Raw genomic sequence first — 27,783 nt, forward strand, 5'->3', positions numbered from 1 at the left:
TTCATTTCCCAGTGGTATCTCTTGAAGACCTGTGGTTCTGGTTGATACAAATATACTACAGGAAAAAAAATGGGGGGCATTATATTTACATTCCCCCCAGGTACCATGATCTAATTCATGATGAACCAGAGATCTCAAGGTGAGGAGACCTTGAGATATGATCAGAACAGCTCACTGTCTTCAGGAAGTTCAACTATTATAAAATTTTACAGCAGAGTTATCTGGTGTCTTCTACAGGGTATGTTGTAAGGATTCACTCCTTTAGCAGCTGGCTTTCAAGGATGAAGAAAACGAGATTTATAAATTAAGCATGTATATAGTCAGGAAAGGAAATCCGTAAGGATTTGCTTCCAAATGGATTTTTTTTCCTCCAAGAGCTATAAGGATGAATGACCAGGATGAGAGCTCTCCCAAAGCTCACGTGAAGCTATTGAGATCCTAAACCTAAGCATCTTTCTAAGGTCCTAAAATAACTTACCTTCTGGCCAGGGAGGCCACGGCCTGTCATGCCCTTTGGCCCTGGAAAGCCTTGGGGTCCTTGCTCCCCCTACACAATATGAAAAAGGGATCAGCCCATTAATTTCCCAAGATAACTCAGAAAATTCTTTGTCAGATATACACTTGCAGTCCCAAAACTACATTGTAGCATTATCTAAATTTGGGGGGAAATGTATATGTCAGATGGGCTCATTGCTTTGCTAGTAAAAGTTGAACTTCTGAATCTGGGGTAGAAGTAAGGAGCTGGTTTACAGCATTTGCCTATTTCTGTGGTGTAATTACTCCCATCTTGGCCAATTTTCAAACTGTGAACATCATGTCAACCAGTTCACAAATAACAAGCAGCTATTATTTCAGTTGTGATATTAATGGTGATTTTTATAATCTTCTCTACATTTTCTGTATTTTTGATATGCTAAAAACATGTGTTGTCTTAATAAAGGAGGAAAAGGGGATATAACAGCATCTCTCCCCAAATGAATGCCAAGGAACTGTTTATATAATTACCATATACTGTTAGTTCCAGCCCTGATAATTGGTACCATGAATCTATTTATTTAGTACCTCCTTAATTCAGAAAATAAAAATGTTTTCATTGCATTGTTTTTAACTGCCCCCTCCCTTACCTTAACTTTTTCTCCTGCTCCCCGACCCCTGCCCCCAAAACCACACTGATTTAAAGGGCTTTCATTATGTTGAGTGGGAAACAGAAATAATCCCTGTTGAGTATACAAAGTCATAGTTCTGACATGGCTTAACTCTAAATCATTGTTAGCAACAAGTCTGTGGCAAAGGTTTGTAGACCCATGAGCTACTGAGGTTTCATTTGCTTACCTTGAACATCTTTCTCAAAGGTACCCTGACCACACCTACTAGAATCACTGGTATGCTTAATGAAAACCTCAGACAACGAAATGAGAATCCAAGATGGGGGTCGGGATAAAATATGCATTTTGCCATAGGCCTGCTAGGGCTTGAGAGACACTATTCCAGAAGGCAGGATGGGCTTTCGAAGGATAGCCTGGAGGGGGTCGCAGAGACCTGCTTGGGGACCGTTGTAACTTTGAGTATCAGCATTCCTCACCCACCCCTTCTTAGTTCATTGGCTTTCAAACTTCTTTAAAATCAGCAGAACTCTTTCTTTTTAAAAGTATTAAAATGAAATAATTCAGACACATAAAATTTATACTGAAAGGCAAACCCTCACCTATATACCACCATATTAAAAAATGAAATGGTGCAGATACCCCTGTAACCCCTGATATACTCAATCCCCTTCCCCTAAGAAGAGGGGAAATCTCTTTTTGAAATTGACATGCATCACTCATATTCATGTTTTTATGCTTTAACTACACATATATAGTCTAAAATAATGGACAGTATTTAATAGTTTAAACTTCAAATAAGTGATATATCTATGTATCCAGTTTGTATTTTAAATCTCAGCATTATCTATTTGAAATATATCTGTGTACATATACACAGTTCTAGTTAATTTTCTCTGCTGTACATTATGCCATTAAATAACTAGACTATAATTTATCCATTATCCTGCTGATGGACATTTAGGTTGTTTCCAATATTTCCTGATTACAAATAATGCTTCAGTGAAGACTCTCTTATATATCTTTGCACACTTGCACACATCCCTAGGAGGGAAACTTTCATTAAAACAAATCTTACACAGAAGGGTACAACATAGGATGAATATAATTGGAGACTCCTGTTGAAATGAAGTGCTCAACTCTTGTTGGATCCATCAATAGCCCCTCTCAGGGGGTTGACTTAGCTGAACTTTTTCATTTCTGCCATGTTATATTTCTAAATGGAAGGCAATTATGGGGTTACAGTTTTTTGCCTCCTTAGTTCGGCTCTAGAGGACTCAGACCAAGTTCCTTACAAAGGTCAGATTGCAGAGAACTCATTCACTGATGGTCTTTTTCACCTTGGTAACTCTTGAGCCAAGCACAGTGCCGTGGTAGAGTGGGCCCACGGTCAAGGTTTATGCGGTGTTCTGCACGGATGTCTCGGGCCTATCTGAGGAGACTTACCCCTGAAGAAGTGCCCCCTCTATTAGTTACTTCAGTGGTGATAGAAAAAAGGCAGGGATCACTGGTCTTCTGTATTCAGTTCACAGTCAAGAGAGAACAGTCTTTTCCCACCAGGAAACACAGTGGTACAGAAAGGCCCAGAACCCTGGAGAGGGATTGGTGCCAGTGAAATATGCCGGAGACAGTACATCAACATGCAGATTCCAAGCTAGAGATTCAAGCAGGAGAAAGGAGAGGAGGGAAAAAATCTGTTCTGTTTCCAAAGATTGCCCAGCTAACATAGGTGTGAAGAGGGATAGACAGGAATATGTGGGACACAGACCAACCTCATTATACTTGCTGAAAACCATGCTCTGAGAGTGGGTGTGCAGCCTCATCTAGAATATGAAGGCTGGAGGGGTCTGTCTATGTACAGACTGGGTGGCTAGCTCACAGAGCCGCATGCAGGATGGTGGTGAGATACCTGCCTGAGAACTGGCCATTCTCTGCTCTAATTAAAAAGAAAATAAAAAACAAAAATTATAAGAAAGTTGTCCTCTTAAGAAAGATGTGTCAGTAAATGACACTTTGGCATAAATTCATTTTCTCGGGGGCTTTTTGTTTTTGTTTTTGTTTGTTTTTTGGGTTTTGTTTTGGTTTTTGGTTTTGTTTTGGAGGTGAAGTAGGACATCTTTATTCGACCAGGTGGAAAGGTGGTGTGAGGTTGTCAGGGAGATTCTTGAGACCCCTGGGACCTGAGCTGGGGGGTCAGGAGGTTTTGCAGCCAGGTGAAAGGGGATTAAAGGTTCGTGAGAGCGCACTAGGAGGGGCTGTATCGCTGGCTTTGTCCCCGCCCACAGGACAGAAGAGAGTGACAAACAGAGCAGCTGGGCCTGGGGTGTGATGGTGAATTTTCCCTTAGAAGTGTGCCCTCAGACAAAGTAGGCCCAGAAAGAACCTGACACTGTTCTGACAATTATTCAGAATAATTATTTCTTTTACATCCTTTTGGATCCTACAACAGCTAATATAGATGTTGAATAAATGTTTGTGACTAACTAGCTTCCTTTAAGAAATTACACGATTTCCTAGCAAACTTAAAATCTACTGCGGCTTCACTGCTGTGCCCTGAGGTGAAAACCTCAAAGTAACCACTTAGCCTGTTAGGATCAGCTCCTTGGTCAGGAATTTATTTTGCATCATTTCACATTATAGCCATTTTCTATATAACTGCTCACACTGTAGCTATGCCAGGCAGCTGCGTTTCCCTATACAAAAGCCTTTTTTTTTTCTTTTTAATTGTCAGTTTCCCTTCAAAATACTTGGAAGTCTTCCTACAACTTTCAGGGTGCGCTGACTAATAGCAAGCAAACTCTTTAATTTGGCAGAGGTGAATGCTACCCAATCATACTTTTTTCCTTACAAGTCTCAGGAAGAGGAGACAGAATTATTTCAGCCTGGGTCAGAAGCAGCTACAGGAGAGAACCTGTCTATCTGAAGGTATAATTAAATCCAAATTTCAAACCCAGCTTCTCAACCACTATATCTCCCCTTACATCCATCCTGCTGCAGATGTGATTATTTTCATTTTTCAGATAGTTACAGTATAGTAAGGAAAGAAATCAAATTCACAGATGATCCAGAATTATAAAATGGACTTCCGCCTTCCCTTTAGGGTATAGAAACTAGAAAAGGCTGCTTTTATTCTTAAATCCACAACAAAAAATGCTAACCATTCTATGAGAACCCAACTCTTTTTTGAGTGCATCATAGAACTGTGGTCACAGGACAACCATGTGACTCAAAATCTAAGGAAACAAAGGATCCTCTAAGGAGAGATAGGACATGGGCACGCACTTACTTGCTGGAAACACCGGATGTCATACAAGCTGGTAAGAAGAATTCAGCTAAAATTCTTAATTGCTAAAGGCTGAGTGTGGGCTTGTGTGAGAGGACAGGACTCCTGGGAACTTCAGACACAGGGGAATTTATACCCACTCATGGGCCCTTTGGGGACCTCACCAGTGCTCATAAGAGAGGCTGGGGACAGGGCAAGTCCCAAAGCTTCCCCAGTGGTTTAGGTCCAGGGGAAGGAAGTAGCTGATCTCCCAGGGAAAGGCACAAAGCCTCCTATGGGACAAAAATCTTAAGCTGCTGGAAATGTATAGCAAACACTGTCACCTTTAGAGCACAGATGACCCATGGGAGCTGGGGAAAGGAAACAATAAAACTTGCAGGCGTGGATCCCAGACTTTTCAAGATGTCCCACTACTGAGGAAGGGTCAGGAAATCTTCCTTAGCCCAGACCATTAGAGGCCTCCTATGCGTTTGCTGGAACTCCTAACACTATACCCTTAAAAGGGTGAATTCTTCTGTATATAAATAATCTCTTACTAAAGAGTAAGAAAGTATTTTAAAAAGTAAAAAGAATTAAGAGAACACTTGGCAAAATGAATAGCGTCTATAGAATAAACAGTAGTGTAGCAATGATAATTTTCTGATGTTGATAATTTTATTGTCATATAAGAGAATATAAATTTTGAAGGTAGGGAGTACAAGATTATTGAAGCAGGCCTTCAAATGAAAAGCAGCTCGAAGAAAGAAGCCAGTGCTGTATTAAGATGTTGACTTAGTGGGTAAATAGTAGAGTTAGCAAGCCATGGTGACCTGCCTGAATAGTTATCTAAGTACTTGGCCTCAAATCCAGGAACCCTTCTCTATTGGAAGGGATTATTTTCTTAGGCTTCATGGACACAGCTAATTCACTTTAGAAGGAAAATGGTATTTTCCTGGTGGCCTATGGAGTACGTATAATTGTCCATGTAGATAGAAGGTGCTTACGCAGAGACCCCTGGAACAACGCAATGGTCTGGCATTTTGGCACCTGTCCCCTTCCTCCTGAGTTCCCATCATCGCATTCTCCTGGTATAACTAGCAGCTGCCACTGAGGGTGTGCCTATGTGCACAGGACTGAGCCAGGTAATGAAAGAGCTAGACATAGTCTTAGGAAATTGCTAGAATAACCTGGGGGCAAGTATGTAAATGATAAAACCGAGGCTTTTGCAATCTTTCCCCAACTCCTCCAACTGTATTTGATTTCAGAGCGAAGCTTTCAACAGTAATTCTCTCCAAAGGCAGTTCCTCCAAAGACTCTGCTGACTTTCTTTCCTCAGTTCTGTCTTGGCTCAGAGTAGAAGCCAAGCAGTTCCTCCATCTCTAGCCTGAAAATCAAGAGCCTCCAGCTTCTAAAAATCCTTTCCTTTGTGGAACTGAATTCCTCCAACTTAATGTCCCATTTTGATGTTAGCCTTTTCTAACGTGGGCTAAGGCGCCATAATGCTTGTTCAGTTAAAGTAGCCCATTCGGTTGGGAATAGAATCAATGCGTAAGTTATGTGTTAGTGGGCGAGCCTTCTGCTGGAGTGTAGCCCAGGCTCACCTGGTACCTGGCCAGAATACAGTCCTAATGGGCCTAAATGGAACAACTGGCTTCATTATACTTGATTTTCATTAAAATGGTGATCCAGTCCCATTGTGCCCAGTGAGAGGCGGAGAAATGTTTTACTTTTTACAGATTCAGGGACTGATTTTGAGTCTGTTCCTAAAAATGTTTTAAAACCTGCCCCATTTGTTCCTTTCCTCCTCTCCATGGCCCGCAACACGGGGTCTTTTTTAATAACCTAAGAAGTGTCAGCCTTGTACGCCAAGGGTTTTCAGAACGGCTCTGATGGAAACTTCCATGAACTGGACCAAAATGCTGCTGACATTAATACTGATGGCTATATTCATTTCCTATTGCCACTGTAATGAATTACCACAAATTTAGTGGCTTAAAACAACATAAATTTTTTTCCCTTACTCTTCTCGAAATCATAAGTACAAAATCTGTTTCACTGGGCAAAAGTCAAGGTATCGGCAGGGCTGGTTTTCCCTGGAGCCTCCGAGGGGAGCATCTGTTTCCTTGACTTTTTCAGCTTCTAGTAGTCACCCGTATTCTTTGGCTTGGGGCCCCTTCCTCCATCTTCCTCCACTCCATCCCTGTTTCCACCATAACATCACCTCTTCCATAGTCTCTTCTCCTTCTGCCCCCCTTTTAGAAGGACGCTCATGATCACGCTCCAGGCCCAACCAGATAATCCAGGATAACGTCTCCAGTCTCCATCTCGAAATGCTTAACTTAATCAGATCTGCAGCGTTTCTTCTGCCATAGAAGGCAATATTCACGGACTCTAGGGATTTAGGACATGAGCATCTTTGGGGGCATTATTCAGTCTGCCACATTGGCTTTTTCCCTATGCATGCAAAAAGCAAGATAATTGTGATATTTTCTGTAATTTACCTTCTTATGCTTTAGTTTAGACAGTATCATGAAGGTGTGTATATGCAATTTAGTTTATGCTGTAGGGGTGCTGAGGTAACATCTGAAATACCGTGATCAGTGGTCCATACTTCAAAGACCTATGCCTCAACTCTTACCATCTGAATTTGCTCCAGAGGGATGATAGGAACAACATATCCTTGGGAAAATGAGAGGTATTCGAGAACTGTCATAGTGAGAAATGTCATACAGGTACTTCACCCCCTTTTATAGAGTCAGCCAAGTACTTTCATTAGAGCACCCTAATTCTAGAACTCATTCAGAACAGGTGCCTCCTCCCCTCAACCCATCATGAAGAGTCCCTTCACTGATCTGACTAAAAGGTTAATTGGTTCAATCATGAGAATATTGTTGTATTTGTCTCAGAGAAATCATTTTATGCAATGCACTTGTTAAAGTGCTTTAAAAAAAAAAAACCCAGAAAACTGGAACTTGGACCATGCTTTAGTGCATGTTTTTGTGCCTTCTTGTTAATGAATAGCTGAACATCGGGCAGAATTTTGCCTGAAATTTGCTTTAATTAAAACATAACACCTGATAGCAAGGGTGCCTAAGAGGAAGCAAGTAACTCCTACCAACTTCTAATCTTCAGAGATAACTGATGGTCACTAGAAGGAATTGGACGAATCTAAATGTCGGAATTGGCCTTGTTCAGCTCACCACAGTCACGGCCAAATGTGCTCAATTTGGGCTTATTTTTCCCCCAATCATTTTCCTTAAACTTTTAGTCTCTGCTTCCATTTTGCAAGCAGATATGAACATGGTTGAACAATTAGCATGTGAAGATTTACAAATAATCTCAGCAACGGTCAAGCCACTTGACTGTTTGATTGCTTCATGTGCTTGCTATTATGATCTTCTATCTGATTGCAGAATCTGGTCCTGTTTTCCAATAATAAGGTTGTTCTTAGTATAAATGTTATAATTAAATGCATTGATAGGTTATAGTGCAAAGTCCATCATGGCTTCAAGGGGCTTCGCCAGCTCAACTCAGTTGTACACGTTAACTCTTTCTGCCCAAATAGCCTTCTGTCAAACCTGCCACGTTTCATAACAATCTTGCATGGCATTTAGATATACTTGCAGCACAAAGGATAGATACAAAGAGACAAGGTCAGCTTTATGGCAGTTGCCTCTCCTAGAGACAGGGGACTCTGGAATGCTCCCTTTGCTGGCCACCTGCACGGGGCAGACTCCTGGTTTCCCTCCAGCCATTGTCACTTTTTGCTTTTTTTACTTCTCCAGTGACTTTCTCGTTGCCTTCTGTGCCCTCAAGGAGTCTGCCGTGGTCCTTACTTTTGTTTTGGTAACATCCTCTGTAATACTGTCCACATCCGTGGCATCAGTGGTGACCTTCTGAGGATAATCTCTACTTCTCTAATCTCCAGTCTCACCCAAGTTTCTATGTTCTGAGCCTAACTTTATATCTACTTTCCAGAACTTTCCACCTGCTAGCAATTTCAGAACCAAATCCATCAAATACAGAAATTCTACTCAAGCAAGCCTGCTTTGCTTTCTACCTTTCCCTCTCTGACTTGTCTCCCAGCTCCCTGGCCTGGGATTTTCTTTGTGTCCTGACCTTCTGTGTCCTCCCCGAACACCCTCATCCCATCTGTGGGCCAGTCCTAGCCCATCAAACACATCCAAGGAGTCTTGCCTGACCCATGCTCACCCCAACCACGAGAAATACCCCCGTACCAGCCCACACCTCTCGTGTGGTGTATGTCTCCTCATGGGTTTGGTTGCGCACATCTTTCTGTCCTACTGAAATTCTCAAAGTAGCGGCACTTCATCTTATTTGTCTTTCTATCTCCTGAGTTACCTATTTCAGGGCACTGCTTATCAAACTGAGCTAAATGGAGTGAATGTGGAAGCTGGCCACCTTTTTGGTAGAAGTCGTCTAGACACTATGCACACTAAACTCTGTCTTATTTAGGCTCACAGCCCCCCACCCCCACGCCGAAACACACACACACACACACACACACACACACACACACACAGGCCAATAGGTGCCTCTCTGGTTAATATAAGGCCAATTCCATCATCAGCATTTGGGGATCAATATGGAAAAGAGATAACAAGACAGAGATGTGTGGAAGTGCTGGGAGAGATTTCACGATGTGGGGCAACTGAAGGAAGCGCTTAGAAGTAAGGTGTCTGGCCTGGCATCCAGAGCTGCGTCCCGGCCACTTCACAAGGAGTTGGGGACAGCAGGAGTTGCTGAGCTGTGTGGCCACAGCAGCAGGACCCGGGGCCTCCTAGCATGACGGTACAAGTGTCTAAGTCTGCCCAGCAAAAGGATGCCATGAAATGTATGCTTTTCCAAGTACGCTTCTCTTTTCCATAAATCAGTTCATTAATACACAAGAATGGATCCAGAAGTACTGAAAAGGGCAAAGCGTCTTTCCTGCTGATTTGATACTGGGGCAGGCTGAATAATGGCCCTCAAAGATATGCAGGTCCTAATGCCCAGAACCTGAGAATGTCATGGGTGGGGGGGTGGAGAAAAAGAGTTTGGGCAGATGGGATTAAGTTAAGGATCTCCAGTGGGGAGATTATGCTGGATTATACGGGTGGGTCCTAAATGCAATCATAAATATCCTTATAAGAGGGAGGCAAAGGGAGACTTGGTAGACAGAAGAGAAGAAAGGCATGTGACAGAAACAGAACAGAGCAGAGTCAGAGAGAAAACATGCATATCACTGGCTTTGCAGACAGAGGAAGGGGCCAAGAGCCAAGGAACACAGTAGTGTGGCTCTAGATACTGGAAGGGCAAGGAAATGGATTATCCCCTAGACTCCCTGTCAAGGTTTTGGTTTTTGCCCCGTGAGCTTCATTTTAGACCTCTGGGCTCCAGAGCTGCAAAAGAATACACTGGTGTTGCATTAAGCCACGAATGTGATAACTTGCTACAACAGCCACAGGAAACTAACACAGACACCAATGTTCTCATTTCTCCCACTTTTAGCAGACCACAACACATGGCATCTTGCATTAAATTACCAAAAAATAATTCGTCTCATAAATCTTTTCTATTTCAAGTGTCACAAAGTGAAAATGCTAACGTTAAAATGAGGGGGCCATGAGCCGTGCTCAGAGTGGCTTTTGGTTTTGCAGAAAAAGTTTGAGAAGCTGTGCTTTTCTGTAGCTTTTCTCCCTTCAGCAGAGGATCAGTGTTGAAAAATAATATTCCGGGGCACTGGAGTGGCTTAGTTGGTTAAGCGTCTGCCTTCGGCTCAAGTCATGATCTCTAGGTCCTGGGATTGAGTCCCACATCGGGCTCCCTGCTCTGCTGGGAGTCTGCTTCTCTCTCTCCCTCTGACCCTCCTCCCTACTTGTGCTCTCTTGCTCTCTCTCTTTCTCTCTCTCTGTCTCAAAGAAATAAAATCTTAAAAAAGAAAAGAAAAATAATATTTCACGCCAAAGAGAAGGTTGCTCTCTATATTACTTTGCCTTTGCTGTATAGTTGGAGACTGGTAGAAGAAGATTATGAGATACTAGGGATAATAGTTCAGAATCAACAAGTCATCCCTTCTAAACTTGCCCTGGTTCCAATTCACCTCACCTGTGGCCTAAATTGTTATAATAGTTTAATTCACATCTTTATTTCTGCTCATATCCATCTCTAGCAAGATTCTCAACTGTGGGACAAGAGAAAGAGATGCTAGCATGTAAGGAAGAGCCTATTTCCAACTGTACAGCCCACCTCTTACCCCCACACCACTATCTAAAAAGGGAATCATGAGTACAGTTGATGATGGAGTGTTCTGGACATGGGAATGGTGTGGAGGCAGAGGAATGAAAAGCACTGCCCCAAGCTGTCATGTACTGAAACCCTCAGCTGACCAGGTCACTCCTGCCCTTTAAAAGGACAAGGTGTATACCCAAGACAAATAAAAACATGTGTTCACACAAAACTTACACATGGATGTTCATAACAGCAGTATTTATGATAGCCAAAAAGTAGAAACAACCCAAACGTTTATCCGTGCACGGATGGATAAACAAAATGTGGTGTATCTCTACAATGGAATACTATGTGGCCATACAAAGAAAGTTCTAATACAACATGGATGACCCCCCCTTTTTTTTAAAGTTTTTATTTAACTTCCAGTTAGTTAAACTACAGTGTAATATTAGTTTCAGGTGTAGAATTTAGTGATTCAACACTTACATACAACACCCAGTGCTCATCACCACAAGTGCCCTCCTTCATCCCCATCCACGTGGATGACCCTTGACAACACTGCTAAGTGAAAGATACCAGCCACGAAAGACTACGTGTTGTGTGATTCTGTTTATATGAAATGTCCAGAATTGGCAAATCCACGGAGACAAGAAGTAGATAATTGGTTGCCAGGGACTAGAGGTTGGGTGACTATTATGGGATAAAGGGTTTCTTTTGGGGACAATGACAATGTCCTAAAATTAGGTGGTGTTGAGAGTTGCACAAATCTGTGAAAATACTAAATATCATTGACTTGTATACTTTAAACAGGTGACTTGTATGATGTGTGAATCATGTTGCCATAGAACTGGGTTTTTAAAATAAACACTTCCAAGGGTTTTCTATCATCAGAGCAGTGGTTCTTAAACTTTGGTATATATCAAAAGTATCTGTAGATTTTGTGAAAATAAGGATTACTGGCCTCCACCCTAAGAGTTACTGATTCATTAGGTCTAGGTGGGGCCCAAGAACTTACATTTTTAATAGCTTCCTAGATGCTGATAGAGCTGGTAGGGGGCCACACTTTGGGAATCACTGACAGCCTCCAGCTGAAGCCCTTTAGCTTAGCGCTAATGTCCCTTCACAGTCTGGCCCTACATGTTTTTCCAGCTTATTCCTCTACAGGCTTCCTGTCATCTTAATTTTAATTCATAAAGATCTAGTTCTTAGTTCCCCACCACATTCTGGCTCTCTACTAGACTTTGGGCATCGATTCATCCTGAGCATCAGGCCCAATGCCCGGCACATAGAAAATGTTCAGTTAATGTTTTTGAACCAGTGATTGGTCCTAGACCACCCCAGTATCCTGTCATCTCACACAAACAGATAACTATCTTCTTCTAAAGCCAATGCTACCCCTTTGTTGAAATCCCCTGGGATAGGGACCATAAAGAAAATGAAATAAAAAAGCCAAACAATACTCATGAGGTATAAACCTTAAAATTCCAAATATACCAAAATATACAAGCCATGCATCCTTGGGCATGTAGCCAAAGGGAAGATTCTAATTAGAGTTAATTAGCCTTCAGTGTTCATGAACTTTAGAAACACCAAGTGGAGGGGCACCTAGGTGGTTCAGTCTGTTGGGTGTCTGCCTTTGACTCAGGTCATGATCCCAGAGTCCTGGGATCGAGCCCCGAGTCGGGCTCCCTGCTCAGCAGGGAGTCTGCTTCTCCCTCTCCCTCTGCCGCTCCCCACCACTCATGCTCTCTCTCTCAAATAAATAAGTAAAATCTTTAAAAAAAAAATAAAAAGAAACATCAAGTGGAAATGCATGGTGAGAGTCTGGTACATACTTGAAATGAACAGAAAAGTACAGTAAGGGGGCGCCTGGGTGGCTCAGTCAGTTAAGCGTCTGCCTTCGGCTCAGGTCATGATCCCATGAGCCTGCGTGGGGCTCCCTGCTCAGTGGGGAGCCTGCTTCTCCCTCCCCCTCTGACTCTCCCCCCTGTTGTGCTCTCTCTCTCTGTCTCTCTCTCTCATCAAATGGGTAAATAAAATCTTAAAAAAATAAAAGTACAGTAGGCAGCTTTATGCATAAGCAGAAGGTAACAGCTCCAGCTGTCACAATGAATGTGTCTTGACTGTCACACTTTTTAGGTGTGAAGGCTGGTAAAGATGATGTTTACTTTATATCATCACCATATGATTCTGGGGAAAGGGAAACTTATTTAGACTATATGTGACATGTTTAATTATATCAAAAAAGAAGATACCAATGTGACATTCAGCCAGGTCTGTCCTTGGGCCCAATGCATTTCCAGTCAGTAGGTTTGGTGACAACTGTTAACTTGGGTGGTGCACCAAAGAACAGACCGAAAGGCGAATGGCCCCCATACTTAATCCCATGGTCTCCCGTGGCCACACCGGGGATGCCCAAGCCACCGTAAGCTGAGTGCGTGCTATGCCAACACTCATCTGGCTCAGGCCCCCAGCCATCCTGGCTCTTTGATTGCTGCTCCTCCTATGGAGAAATTCTGGAGGCACCGTTGACACTGATATCAAAAAGCCATAATGGAAATTCTGCTTTTAAATGCTTGTGTTTGAGATGTGAATTATAGGACCCATGCCTCTGTATTGTCCTCCTAGTTTTATTACCTGCCAAAAGGATGCTAGCTACTGAGAGACAGTTGGCATTCTAGAAACGGATTTCCTCTACCAGGAATTAAAAGCACAAAAAGGACCAACAACTAATCACCCTCTCAGAGAATGTCTTTCACAAGAAGATTCACAACATGAGCTCTTCCATGTGTCTCTTTCTGGATATGCTCTGGGGACCAAAGAAGTCATATTTAGAGACCCATGAATTCTTCGAGTAAAAGTAGGGCAAGCTTATTTCACTTCTCCTAATGTCCTCCAGGTGGATTCATGTTGTCGCATTCGGCAGGATCTCCTTCTTTGGGGGAGGCTGAATAATATTCTGTTGGGCAGCTACACCACATTTTCTTAATCCATTTGTGCTTTGATGGGCATTTATGTTGTTCCCATATCTTGGCTATTGTGAATAGTGCCACAGTGAATGGGGGAGTGCTAAGTGAAATAAGCCGGTCACAGAAGGACAAATACTGCATGATTGCACAATACGAGATGACCGAATAGTCAGTCACAGAAGCAGGGTCAAATGGTAGTTGCCGGGGGCGAAGAGGGGGAAATGAGATGTCGTTCAATGGATATAATGTCTCAGTTATGCAAGAGGAGTAAGTTCCAGAGATGGGCTGCACAACATAATGCCTACAGTTAGCAATACCGTACTGTATACTTAAAAATTTTTTAAGTAGGTAGATCTCATGTTAAGTGTTCTTACCACAATAAAAAATTAAAACAATAGCTGAAAATAATGAATTTGGTTTTCAAAAACTGGAAATGATAAAGATATCCAAGTATATTTTTAAAATAAAATAAAGAAAATTACATTAATTTTCAAAGCTGAAAAAAAATAAAAGTACAACAGAGCCTACTTCTTACAGGCAGTTCTCCATCTCATTTATTTATATGCCCTGCTTTCCTTTCTCATTGTTTCCAACTTAACACGATAGGAAATATTCCTGAGGATTCAGACACCAGTTTCAGAGGCACAGAGTTTATACATATATGGAGACATTTCTCTTGATTTTTTTCCCGCAAAACTCCTCTACACTGTCTTCACAATCAACTTAATGACAAATAAAATTGACCTTGCTCTACCACAGAACGCACAGATTTGGTGGGCATCTCCCAGGCCAAGAAACAGAACTGAAGCAATGTGAAAAGATGCACAAAACCACAGTCTCCTATGAAAGCACACCTTCCAAGTAATTCAGTTATTAACAAAGTTAACTCAAGTTTTAATTGCATCATACTTGCTTCAAGGTTAAAGCAAGAAAACACGTGAGTTCAAGATTACCAGGAAAAGAGACACATATATGTATAATGAAATTGTATTCACACATTTTTATAAGCCTAGACTCATGCTCACAGTGAAGTAGAAAACCACATCAAAGGAGTGGCAGCAACAGAAAAATTCACAGGTGGACAGATTTCAGTTCAACATGAAGAGGGAGTCTACCAATTATACCATGAATAAGCCTTTCAAAACACAACAAAATGGAAATACTAGCACAAGTATGGGAAAATACAAGGATGTTCTCTGCAGCATTATCTAAGGAAGGGAAATATATAAAGTTATGTTACATTCACGAAATGAAGTACTATGTAGCTGTTAAAAAGCATAGTGGCTCAGTTGGTTGGGTGACTGCCTTCGGCTCAGGTCATGATCCTGGAGTCCCGGGATCAAGTCCTGCGTCGGGCTCCCTGCTCAGCAGGGAGTCTGCTTCTCCCTTTGACTCCCCCCTCTTGTGCTCTCTCTCTCTCTATCTCATTCTCTCTCTCAAATAAATAAATAAAATCTTAAAAAAATAAAGCATAGTCAATCTTTATGTATTGATTTGAAGGGCCGTTCATGCTCTATTAACTGAGGGGGAAAACAAGTTGGGAAAACTACATTTAAAATGATTTTAAAGGCTGTTGTGCTGTATATGTGTGTGTTTACACAACTAGTCAAAAATATGGAAGCTACACATCAAACTGCAAACAGTGACAGTCTCTATAGGGTAGGACTGAAGGGAAAAGTGGGAGACTTTCACAACTTTGCGTGATTATGAGGTATTTGGATTTGACACAGTCTGCATTATTTTCTTTTTAAAAAGCAACAAAGCTTGATTTTGCTACAAGGCCATTGGGAAATATACAAGAGAGGTACAAAGCTTCCACTCCCTGGAGTGTCCAAGCAGGGTGTGAATGGCCAGATGCCCTTTAGAATGTTGTAGAATAGATACTTGTTTGAGATGGGAGAGGAATTAGTAGAAACCCCTTACAATTCAAAATATCACAGGCATGCCTCTAACCACTGCTTTCTGTTTGGCATCGTGAATATTGCCCTGTTCATGAGATCTTTTCCATCAGCATACAATATATGTACATACATACATACAATCTCTTCCATCTTTACAAAAAACTTCCTTAGGGAACCTGGGTGGCACAGTCAGTAAGCGTCCAACTCTTGGTTTCAGCTCAGGTCATGATCTCAGGGTTGTGAGATTGAGCCCCGAGTCAGTGGAGTCTGCTTAAATTTTTCTCTCCTGCTCCCTCTGCCCCCCCCCAAATAAATAAATAATTCTTTAAAAAGAAACTTCTTTAATCACACATACCACTCTATTGCTCCATCTCCATGGACCTCATTTTCCCAAAAATCTTGCCGATGTGCTCTGTCTTCATTTTCTTTCTCATCATTGTCTCTTTTTTATGCTTTATATCTTAATTTCAAACTTAGAGAAAAATTGCAATAATAATACAAAGATATCCCATATTCCCTTCACCCCAATTCATCAGTTGTCAAGATTTTTTCCATGTTTTACTCTGTGCGTGGTGTGTGTGTGTGTGTGTGTGTGTGTGTGTGTGTGTACACATGGCTCTTGTCAAGGTCACCAGTGACTTCCATGTTGTCAATCTAATGACCACTTTTCACCACTCAAACCATCAGCAGCATTGAAACCAGATGACCATGCCCTCCTTGAGATACTTCTTCACTTATTTTCCAGGAACCACTTCCTCTTGATTCTCTGCCTACTACTTCTCAGTCTCCTTTGTTGTGTCCCCTTCATCATACAAACCACCAAGTGCTGGAGGACCCATGACCAGTCCTTGGATCTCTTCTCTTCTCTATCTACATTCATTCCCACATGTTCCCATCTACTCTCAAGACTTTAAATACTATCTATAGATTGTTAAACCAAATTTCTATCTCCTGTGTTGATCTCTCCTCTGAACTCTAGATTTCTATCCCCAGATACCTATTTAACAACCCCACAGAAGATTTAGCTTTATATGTCCAAATTTAAATTTCAGATTTTGTGAATTGATTTCCTCCATACTTACCCATCCCCATTTTCCTACAGTCTCTCCCAGCTCAGAAAATGGCAACCCTATCCTTCCAGTTGCTCAGGTCAAAAATCTTAGTCATCCTTAACTCCTTTATCTTACACCCTACATCCAGCCAAGAAACCAACAACCCTTTCCCATTTCTACCATTACCACTCTCGGCTAAACCACCACCAGTCCTCTGCCTGCATTTTGGCAATATATTCCCATCTCAACTCTTTGTCTTTGTACCCCCACAGTCTATTTGCCACATGCTAATGGAACCATCCTTTTAAAACATGATTTATATCAGGTTCCTCCTCCAAGCAAAGCCTCTGATGGCTTCTTATCTCATTCATGACTCACTGCAGTCTGGTCATCCTGTCACTGATGCTCCTTGAGTATGCCAGGCCTGGATTCTTATTCTAAATCCCTAATTAAAAACCCCCAATTCCTCCTACCCACTGCCTAAGCTTCTATCCCACTTTCTTAAAATAGATTTATTTATTTATTTTGGAGAGAAAGAGAGAGTGCACAAGCGGGAGTGGGGGTAGGGAGAGGGACAGAAACCTCAAGCAGACATCCCACTGAGCATGGAGTCCAAAGCGGGGGCTGGATACCAGCACCCGAGATCATGACCTGAGCCAAAATCAAGAGTCAGCTGCTTAACCGACTGAGCCACCCAGATGCCTCCTACCCCACTTTTTAACATGGAGAATGGAATGTCAAGGGCTAGGAATGCAGAGTGAAGAAGGACAAAGGACATGGCCCAAAAGAAAGTGTTTTTGACAAAATAAGCAAAAACAGGTGGTAAAGAGATTCTCCCAGTGGGAGACGTGTTGCCCTGAGTCCTCTGTTCCTTTCATTCATACTTCAGAATCTACCATCAATACAGCTGGTTCCTTTGAGGAACTGTGTGTTTTCCACATTGGCTTCCATTATTAGGATTTACTTCCAGTTTATGATTTCATCAACAAAGTAAATAGAGTTAACCTTGAGGACATTTTGCTGCTGCTTGTCAGGGCTGGTTGCAATGTCATTATCTCATGCAATGAGAAGTGGGAAATTATAAATACATGTGTTCTCTGGCTCAGAAGGAATGAGCTCATTTGGGTGTGTAAGGGAAGGCTTCTGGAAGAAGTGCTATCTAATATGAGCCTTGGCATAGGAGTAAGAGTGAGCCTGTTTCCCTGATGGTTAGTAACGTCCAGCACCTTTTCCTCTACTTGCTAGCTATTCATATATGTTCTTTGGGAAAATGTCCATTCAGGACTTTTGCTTACTGTTTAATTCCATTATTTAGATTTTTCTTTGTTATTGAATTGTATAAATTCTTTCTATATTTATGATATTAACCACTTATCAGATGTACGGTTTGCAATTTTTTTCAGTTCTGTAGGATGTCCTTTCATCTTGTTGATCATTTCTTTTCCTCTGAAAATTGATACATTTTCAGATTTATTTTTTTACTATTGTTTAGTCAATGGTAATTTTTTTATTCAGTTCTTAATTTTAATTCCAGTATAGTTAACATATAATGTTCTATTAGTTTCAGTTGTACGATATAGTGATTCAACAATTCTATATATCACTCAGTGCTCATCAGGGAAATGCAAATTAAAACCACAATAAGATATGACCTCACATTAGTGAGAATAGCTATCATCAGAAAGACAAGAGATAACAAATCCTGGCAAGGAGCTGGAGAAAAGAGACTCCTCATCCACTGTTGGTGGGATTGCAAGTTGGTACAGCTGCTGTGAAAAGCAGTATGGAGTTTCCTTAAAAAATTAAAAAATAGAACTATATGATCCAGAAATTTCAGTTCTAGGAAGATATCCATAGAAAACAAAATGTCAAAGAGATATCTGCACTCCATGTCCATGGAAGCATTATTTTTTACAGACAAGACATGGAAAACCTGAATGCCCATCAACTGATAAATGAATAAAGATACTGTGTTATACACGTGGGAATATTAATCAGCCATAAAAAAGGAAATCCTGCCATTTGTGACAACAGTGATGGATTTTGAGGGCATTATGCTAAGTGAAATAAGTCAGAAAGAGAAAAACAAATACTGTATTTTTTCATGTTATATGGAACCTTAAAAAAAATAGAAGAAAAAAAAACTCATAGAAAAAGAAACCAGATTTGTGGTTACCAGAGGCAAGGAGTGAAGGTAGGGAGATTGAATAAATGTGGTCAAAAGGTATAAATGTCCAGTTGTAAGATAAACAAGTATTAAGGATATAATATACAACATGATCACAGTTAATACTGCTTTATGATATATTTGAAAGGTGTTAAGAGAGTAAATCCCAAGAGTTCTCATCACAAGGAAAAATCTTTTGTCTTTTTCATTTACTTTATATTTTTTATCTATATGAGATGATGGATTTTCACTATAGTAATTGCAGTAATCCTGTATGTAAGTAAAGTCATTATACTGTATCCCTTCAACATAAAAAAGAAAAAAAGAGTGAGCCTGTTTCAGTAGGGAGTGAAAGGGATCTTTCCAAGAAGAGGGAGAGCATACACAGAAGCACTGGGGCCAGGGTACATGGGAACTGAAAGACTTTCAGAGCTGAGGGGTTGAGAAGACTTAAGATTGGATGCCCAGATCATATGGAGTCTTGTTAATTTTGAAACTATCTCTTTGGGTATACGTTAAAAACTCTTTAGATTTATTTTCTTGATATATAAATGTATGAAGGTTTTTAAAATTATAGAACGGGGTGTGTGGGTGGCTCAGTCGGTTAAGTGTCTGCCTTTGGCTCAGGTCATGATCCCAGGGTCCTGAATTAAGCCCTGCATCGGGTTTCCTGCTCATTGGGAGTCTGCTTCTCTCTCTGCTCCTCCCTCTGCTTGTGCTCTCTCTCTCTCTCTCTCTCTCTCTCTCTCTTGCTCTCTCTCAAATAAATGAAATCTTTTAAAAAATAACAAAATTATAGAACAGATTTTGGAAAATATAGTCACATCCCTATCTTTACTATGGATGAGGGTTTTGTTTGTTAAGAAGTATATTCTAGAATGTATTCTGATGGCAATAGAAGACAGAATCCTCTTTCACTGGACTTTGGCAGGGAAGTCAGACAACAAGTGGTACTTCTGTCCCATCCATGTCCTAAACCTCATAATTTCACTGATCATGTTTTCAGCATATGGTTATCATAGACAGGAGAGAGAAAAAGAGGGAAGGGAGAAAGGCAAAAGGCAAGAGGAAAATCCCACCTTTGTTTTCCCCAAAAGTGTAATGAAATCATGTCTCTGGGTTTAGGATTCTTTATATTTGCACACAGTCCATATATAAAATACAGCTCAGTATGATTCAGTAGCTTAAACTCAGTTGGTAGATACGCAACCTGATTTATGTGTCTGGCATCAATTTTGCCAGAATGTTTCTTGTCACATGTTTCTACTTTCAGATACAGGCAACTAGTTATAAATTCTTTCCGAGGTAGTTAAATTTATGTGAACTAGATTATAAAACCTAGATTTTCAAATATCATTTGTAATTGCCTGGATTCCTAAATAGCCTCCCTAGTTCAGTCTTGGTCCTGAGACAGTCTATTCTCAGCCTACCGGTCACAGTCATTCTTTTACAAAATAAGTCAGACCAAATCACAGTGTTGGTTAAAACCCAGAAATGACTCCCCATGAGACTCTGAATAAGAGTCAAAGTCTTTACAAGGGCCTACCTGGCTAGACATGAGTTGGCCCCACTCTAGCCCTCCTGTCGTTACCTTCCGGACCTCACCTCCAGCCACATAGGTCCCTTCACTCTTCTTTTGAACTTGCCTGGCACCTTCCCGCAACCACAGGGCTTTTGCACAGGCCCTTCCCTCTGCCTGGGATGCTCTTTCTTCAGAAATCCTGAAGAGCCCCTCCCTCACCTCCTTCAAATCTTTGTTCGAATGTTACCTTCTCATGATTTCATTCCACTTAAAACTTTATCACACCCCCCTTACCCTGCTCTCCTTTTCTCTATCAGTTTCATCTTCAAACATACTATATAACTTACTTATTTATTATGTTTATTGCCAATAGAATGCAATATCCATGAGTCAAGAATCTTTGTCTCTTTTGCACATGATATACTCCAAGTACCTAGAACAGAGCCTGGCATATTCAAATATGCTCAATAGATATTTATGGAATGAAATGCCAAAATAAAATTTTGTATAACTAGCTAGGACTAAATACTAGAGGTAGTAGCCTTAATTTTGAGCAGAAAAAACATCTGATTTTATTTTATTTTATTTTTTATTTTTTTAAGACTTTATTTATTTATTTGACACAGAGAGACAATAGAGAGGAAACACAAGCAGGGGGAGGGAGAAGCAGACCTCCCACCGAGCAGGGAGCCCAATGTGGGGCTCGATCCCAGGACTCTTGGATCATGACCTGAGCAGAAGGCAGATGCTTAATGACTGAGCCAGCCAAATGCCCCAGAACATCTGATTTTAAAACTTACGTATAAACTTATTTTCCTTATATGCAGAACAAAAACAGATCCTATTTGTACGCCATGTTAGTATTACTCATCTCACAGTCCTGGCAAAGAGTGTGTGTGCACTATTATTTAAGTATATGTGTAGCAGGAAAACACAGCAAACGTGTTGACTTCACAAAATAATCACAGCAAGGTAATTTAAGAAGAAAGGACAGACTGAGGTGTGTGGAAGATTTATTTCTTTCTAAAATTGGCATAATAATTACAATGGGAACTATTGACTTATCAGATTTCACTTTTCAAAACCAACAGAAGCCAATTGGAGACTTTTCAGAAGGCTAGTATTCTAATAAATTAAAAATCTATTTTCTCCTTTGAAATTTAAGAGCCACTATTTAAAGGCATAATTGCATATGCCAATAAATAGTTTTCTAAAGAAGCTCACTGCCCTTACACTGATGAATAGGACTTGATAATGAATGTATTAGTATTCCTGAAATGTCATCTCTACGAATATGAACTCATAGGAAAATCTGTCCATTTTCTTTCTTTTTTTTTTAAATTCCAGTCTCATTGCAGACTTTTATTTTTTTTTTTTAAGATTTTATTTATTTATTTCACAGAGAGAGACACAGCGAGAGAGGGAACACAAGCAGGGGGAGTGGGAGAGGGAGAAGCAGGCTTCCCGCCGAGCAGGGAGCCCCATGCAGAGCTCAATCCCAGGACCCCGGGATCATGACCTGAGCCGAAGGCAGACGCTCAATGACTGAGCCACCCAGGTGCCCCCAAATCCATCCACTTTCAAGGCTAAAACTTCTGGTAAAAATTACTTCTCCCTCTGGTAAAGTTGTGAAAATATAATAACTGGATAGCACTGGGTCCCTCATTTATTTCTAACTTGATTATTAACTTAAGAGGACCATGGGAAATGTAATGATATTGCCAAGATTGTCTGGTCTGGTGGCAGGTAATGATGGGTTAAATTTGCTCCTCCTTACCTCCTTAATCTATAAATGAAAGTCTTTAAAGTAGGACCGAGATCGGATCAATCAAGACTTATTGAATATATACTCTGATTACAACTAGGCGGAACCCACTGAGCATACAGAAGAACCACCAGATATAACACCTCAGGTTCCTTTGTATCAAACAAGTACTTTTACTTTGATAGCCTTCCCTGTGATTCTCTTGTACTGTAGTAATATAATTTGGTCACAAAGATCTACTTCAAGAAGCCAAATACAGCATTTCAAGTAAACTTCTGTTAGGCCAATCAAGTATACCAACCTGTAAGAGTAAGATACTCTCACTATTAAACACTAGGATTTTAAAAAGCATTTATCATTTCACAAGCTTAGAGTTCTCTTAATAATGGAATTCAGTAATTGTTTATTGAATTAAAGTATATATAAATGAGTCACTTTGTGGGTCAACAGTATGATTACAGGTGGAACTTTACCATTATCCACCATATGACCTTAATACATCCATTCGATTATTCATTATTTTGTTCATTCATTAAATATTTATTAAGTGCCTACTATATGTCAGACACTCTGCTAGGTGCTGGGAATTAGATACTGATGAAAGAAACAAAGTCCCGGCTCTCAAAAAAAGTTTTCTTTTTTAACCAAAAGAAGACAGATAATAAACAAGAAACAAAATACCAAATATTTTCAGATGATGATAGTGCTTTGAAAACAATAAGAAGGGACGATGTTAAAGAATGATTGAGAATGGGATGATGAGAGTCTCCCAGAAATGACAGAAAAGAAAAATACCAGTCCACAAAATTAAAAATTCTAACAAATTAAGGTTAAGCAAGATATATAAAAAAGAATCTACACTGAGATACATCAGAGTGAAATTGCATAACACCAAATAAAAAGAGAAAGCATTAAAAGTCACAGAGACAAGGACAAATTGTCATCAAAGGAATAGTTAGAATGACAGGTAACTTTTCAAGAGCAATGCTGGGGACCAACTGAGAGGAAAAGCTGTGTACCTAGAATTCTATACTCAGGAAAATATCTTTTAAGAAGAGATTAAGGGGAAATAAATATAGTTTTGGGGCACCTGGGTGGCTCAGTTGGTTAAGCATCTGACTCTTGATATCGGCTCAGGTCCGTTAAAAATGAGTAGGATGAAAAAGATTATTCTGGGGCTATCTTTATTCCCTATCAGTTTGAGCCACAAATACCCACAAACTCTGTACTCTTGGCTTTGTTAGAGCTTCTCTGATCTTGAACAGATAATCACCTTATTTTCCATCACATTTTATATTTAAAATGAGATAGTCCTGGGGGCGGAGCAAGATGGTGGAGGAGTAGGAGACCTGGATTTCGTCTGGTCTCAGGAATTCAGCTGAATAGGGATCAAACCATCCTGAACACCTACGAACTCAACAGGAGATCAAAGAGGAGAGTAGCAACAACTCTCTGAACAGAAAAGCGACCACTTTCTGGAAGGTAGGACGTGCGGAGAAGTGAATCCGAGGCGATATTCGGGAGGAAAGACGGCGGGGGAGGGGGCCTCCATCAGCCGCTTCTGGCAAGTGCTAGAGCCGCGGAGCACAAAATCGGAAATTTTAGAAGCCGGCTCCGCTGAGGGACGTCGCTGCAGTGGCTAAGGGAGGGGGTGGAACCCTCGCGGGACAGTGTGGTCTCAGGACCCTCGGGGTCACAGAAAGACTCGGGGTGCCTGAGTGCAGCAGAGCTCCCAGGTATCGGAGCGGGGAAGCCGGCTGCAGAGACAGAGCCGAGGCGCGGGCTCTCAGCTCGGGGTTGCCATAAACTGTGATCTGCGGCCCAGTCGGGCCACTGCTCCTCCAGCAGGGACCCAACAAGCGGCAGAGCTGGGGAGACTCCCCTCCCTCCCCCGGGAGGAGCGGCACGGGAGCGCACCGCAGGGATCTGCTGGGTTTGGAGACTCCACAGGGGTCGGGTGCCAGAGATAGAAACGCTCGGTCACGGGCCGGGTGAGCACGGAGTGCGGCCAGAGACCGGGGAGACGGGAGTGACTGCTTTTCTCCGGGGGCACACTGAGGAGCGGGGCCCCGAGTTCTCAGCTCCTCCGGGTGGAGATTGGGAGGCCACCATTTTCACCCTGGTCCTCCACAGCTGTACCGAGAGCTTGCAGGGAACAAAAGCTCCTGAGAGCAAACCCGAGCAGCTTGCTTAGCCCGGACCGACAAGGGCGGGGCAATTCCGCCTCCGGCAAAGACATTTGGGAACCACGGCAACAGGCCCCTCCCCCAGAAGATCAGCACGAACAGCCAGCAAACCAAGACCAAGTTTACCGATCAAGGAGAACGGGAGAACTCCAGCGCTAGTGGAATACGGCACATAGAATTCATGGTTTTTTTACCATAATTCATTAGTTTTTCAAAGTTAATTTTTTAACTGTTTTTTTTTGAATTTTTCTTTTTCCCTTTTTCAAACAACATCTTGTCAATCCTTTAAAAAAACTTTTTATTTTTCATTTTTAGAGTCATATTTTTATCCCTTCATAGTAGTTACCCTTATTTTTGGCATATATATATATATATAAGTGGTTCTCTCTTTAAAACTTTGAGATCAATTTCTTCTAACAGATCAAAATATACCCTAAATCACTAGTGTATGGCTTTGTTCTATTCTGCTGCCTGATCACATTCTCTCCCTTTTTTTTCTTTTTTCTTTTTCTTTTTAAATCTTTCTTTTTAAAAAACAACTTCTTATCAATTCCTTTTATAAAATCTTTTATAATTTTCATCTTTACAGTCATCTGCCATCCCTTCATTGTATCAACCCTTATTTTGTACATATATAAGTCTTTCTTCCTTTAAAATTTTAGCAGGCACTTTCTTCTAACAGACCAAAATATGCCCAAAAGCTAGTGTGTGGCACTGATCTATGCACTAGCCTGATAATATTTGATCATAGTCTGTTTTTTTTTGTTTTGTTCTGTTTTTGTTTGTTTTTATCTTTTTCTTTTCCCTTTTCTTCCCTCCTCTTTCTTTCCCTTTCTTGTCCCCTGGTTTCAGGTCTTTTCTGATTTGTATAGAGTATATTTGCTGGAGACGTTATTAACCTGTTAGCCTTCTGTTGTCTCATTCATCTACTCTCCTCTGGACAAAATGACAAGACGAAAAAAATCACCTAAGCAAAAAGGACAAGAGGTAGTACCGTCTGCCAGGGACCTACCTACTCAATACTGACATTAGTACGATGTCGGACCTAGAGTTCAGAATCATGACTTTAAAGATACTAGCTGGGCTTGAAAAAAGCGTGGAAGTTATTTAGAGAAACCCTTTCTGGAGAAATAAAAGAACTAAAATCTAACCAAGTCGAAATCAAAAAGGCTATTAATGAGGTGCAATCAAAAATGGGGGCACTAACTGCTAGGATAAATGAGGCAGAAGAAAGAATCAGTGATATAGAAGACCAAATGATGGAAAATAAAGAGGCTGGGAAAAAGAGAGAGAAACAACTACAGGATCACGAGGGCAGAATTCGAGAGATAAGCAATACGGTAAGACGAAACAACATTAGAATAATTGGGATCCCAGAAGAAGAAGAAAGAGAGAGAGGGGCAGAAGGCATAATGGAGCAAATAATAGCAGAGAACTTCCCTAATGTGGGGAAGGAAACAGGCATCAAAATCCAGGAGGCACAGAGAACCCCTCTCAAAATGAATAAAAATAGGTCAACACCCCGACATCTAATAGTAAAACTTACGAGTCTCAGAGACAAAGAGAAAATCCTGAAAGCAGCTCGGGAGAAGAGATATGTAACCTACAATGGTAGAAACATTAGATTGGCAACAGACCTATCCACAGAAACCTGGCAGGCCAGAAAGGACTGGCATGAGACCTTCAGAGCACTAAACGAGAAAAATATGCAGCCAAGAATACTATAATCCAATTAGGCTATCATTGAAAATAGAAGGAGAGATAAAAAGCTTCCAGGACAAACAAAAACTAAAGGAATTTGCAAACACAAAACCAGCCCTACAAGAAATATTGAAAGAGGTCCTCTAAGCAAACAGAGAGCCTAAAAGCAGCATAGATCAGAAAGGAACACAGACAATATACAGTAACAGTCACCTTATAGGCAATACAATGGCACTAAATTCATACCTTTCAATAGTTACCCTGAATGTAAATGGGCTCAATGCCCCAATCAAAAGACACAGGCTATCAGATTGGATTAAAAAACAAGACCCATCAATATGCTGTCTGCAAGAGACTCATTTTAGACCCAAAGACACCCCCGGATTGACAGTGAGGGGGTGGAAAACCATTTACCATGCTAATGGACACCAAAAGAAAGCTGGGGTGGCAATCCTTATATCAGACAAATTAGATTTTAAAACAAAGACTGTAATAAGAGATGAAGAAGGACACTATATCCTACTTAAAGGGTCTATCCAACAAGAAGATCTAACAATTGTAAATATCTATGCCCCGAACATGGGAGCAGCCAATTATATACGCCAATTAATAACAAAAGCAAAGAAACACATTGACAACAATACAATAATAGTGGGGGACTTTAACACCCCCCTGACTGAAATGGACAGATCATCTAAGCAAAAGATCAACAAGGAAATAAAGACTTTAAATGACACGCTGGACCAAATGGACTTCACAGACATATTCAGAACATTCCATCCCAAAGCAGCGGAATACACATTCTTCTCTAGTGCCCATGGAACATGCTCCAGAATTGATCACATCCTAGGTCACAAATCAGGTCTCAACCGGTAACAAAAGACTGGGATTATTCCCTGCATATTTTCAGACCACCATGCTTTGAAACTAGAACTCAATCACAAGAGGAAAGTCGGAAAGAACTCAAATACATGGAGGCTAAAGAGCATCCTACTAATGAATGAATGGGTCAACCAGGAAATTAAAGAAGAATTTAAAAAATTCATGGAAACAAATGAAAACACAACTGTCCAAAATCTTTGGGATACAGCAAAGGCAGTCCTGAGAGGAAAGTATATAGCAATACAAGCCTTTCTCAAGAAACAAGAAAGGTCTCAAATACACAACCTAACCCTACACCTAAAGGAGCTAGAGAAAAAACAGCAAATAAAGCCTAAACCCAGCAGGAGAAGAGAAATGATGAAGATCAGGGCAGAAATCAATGAAATAGAAACCAAAAGAACAGTAGAACAGATCAACGAAACTAGGAGCTGGTTCTTTGAAAGAATTAACAAGATTGATAAACCCCTGGCCAGACTTATCAAAAAGAAAAGAGAAATGACCCAAATCAACAAAATCATGAATGAAAGAGATCACAACCAACACCAAAGAAATACAAACAATTATAAGAACATATTATGAGCAACTCTATGCCAGCAAATTAGATAACCTGGAAGAAATGGGTGCATTCCTAGAGATGTATCAACTACCAAAATTGAACCAGGAAGACATAGAAAACCTGAACAGACCTATAGCCACTAAGGAAATTGAAGCAGTCATCAAAATTCTCCCAACAAACAAAAGCCCAGGGCCAGATGGCTTCCCAGGGGAATTCTACCAAACATTTAAAGAAGAATTAATACCTATTCTCCTGAAACTGTTCCAAAAAATAGAAATGGAAGGAAAACTTCCAAACTCATTTTATGAGGCCACCATTACCTTGATCCCAAAACCAGACAAAGACCCCATCAAAAAGGAGAATTACAGACCAATATCCTTGATGAACATGGATGCAAAAATTCTCACCAAAATACTAGCCAATAGGATCCAACATTACATTAAAAGGATTATTCACCATGACCAAGTGGGATTTATCCCTGGGCTG

General features: G+C 40.9%; 1 protein-coding gene across 4 annotated transcripts in view; it reads right to left on the reverse strand.

Annotated features, from left to right (window-relative positions):
* Window positions 1-27,783, reverse strand: part of COL28A1 (collagen type XXVIII alpha 1 chain) — a 166,623-nt gene that overhangs the window by 25,634 nt on the left and 113,206 nt on the right. For all 4 annotated transcript variants that reach the window (XR_003516640.2, XM_027574929.2, XM_027574928.2 and 1 more), the window contains one exon: window positions 479-547. Coding sequence is in view for 3 of the 4 variants with exons in the window: in XM_027574929.2 (XP_027430730.1) it covers window positions 479-547 (69 nt within the window). In the remaining variant the exon portion in view is untranslated. The remainder of the gene's footprint in view (window positions 1-478; window positions 548-27,783) is intronic.

This window comes from Zalophus californianus, chromosome 12 (assembly GCF_009762305.2).
Source record: "Zalophus californianus isolate mZalCal1 chromosome 12, mZalCal1.pri.v2, whole genome shotgun sequence".
NCBI lineage: Eukaryota > Metazoa > Chordata > Mammalia > Carnivora > Otariidae > Zalophus > Zalophus californianus.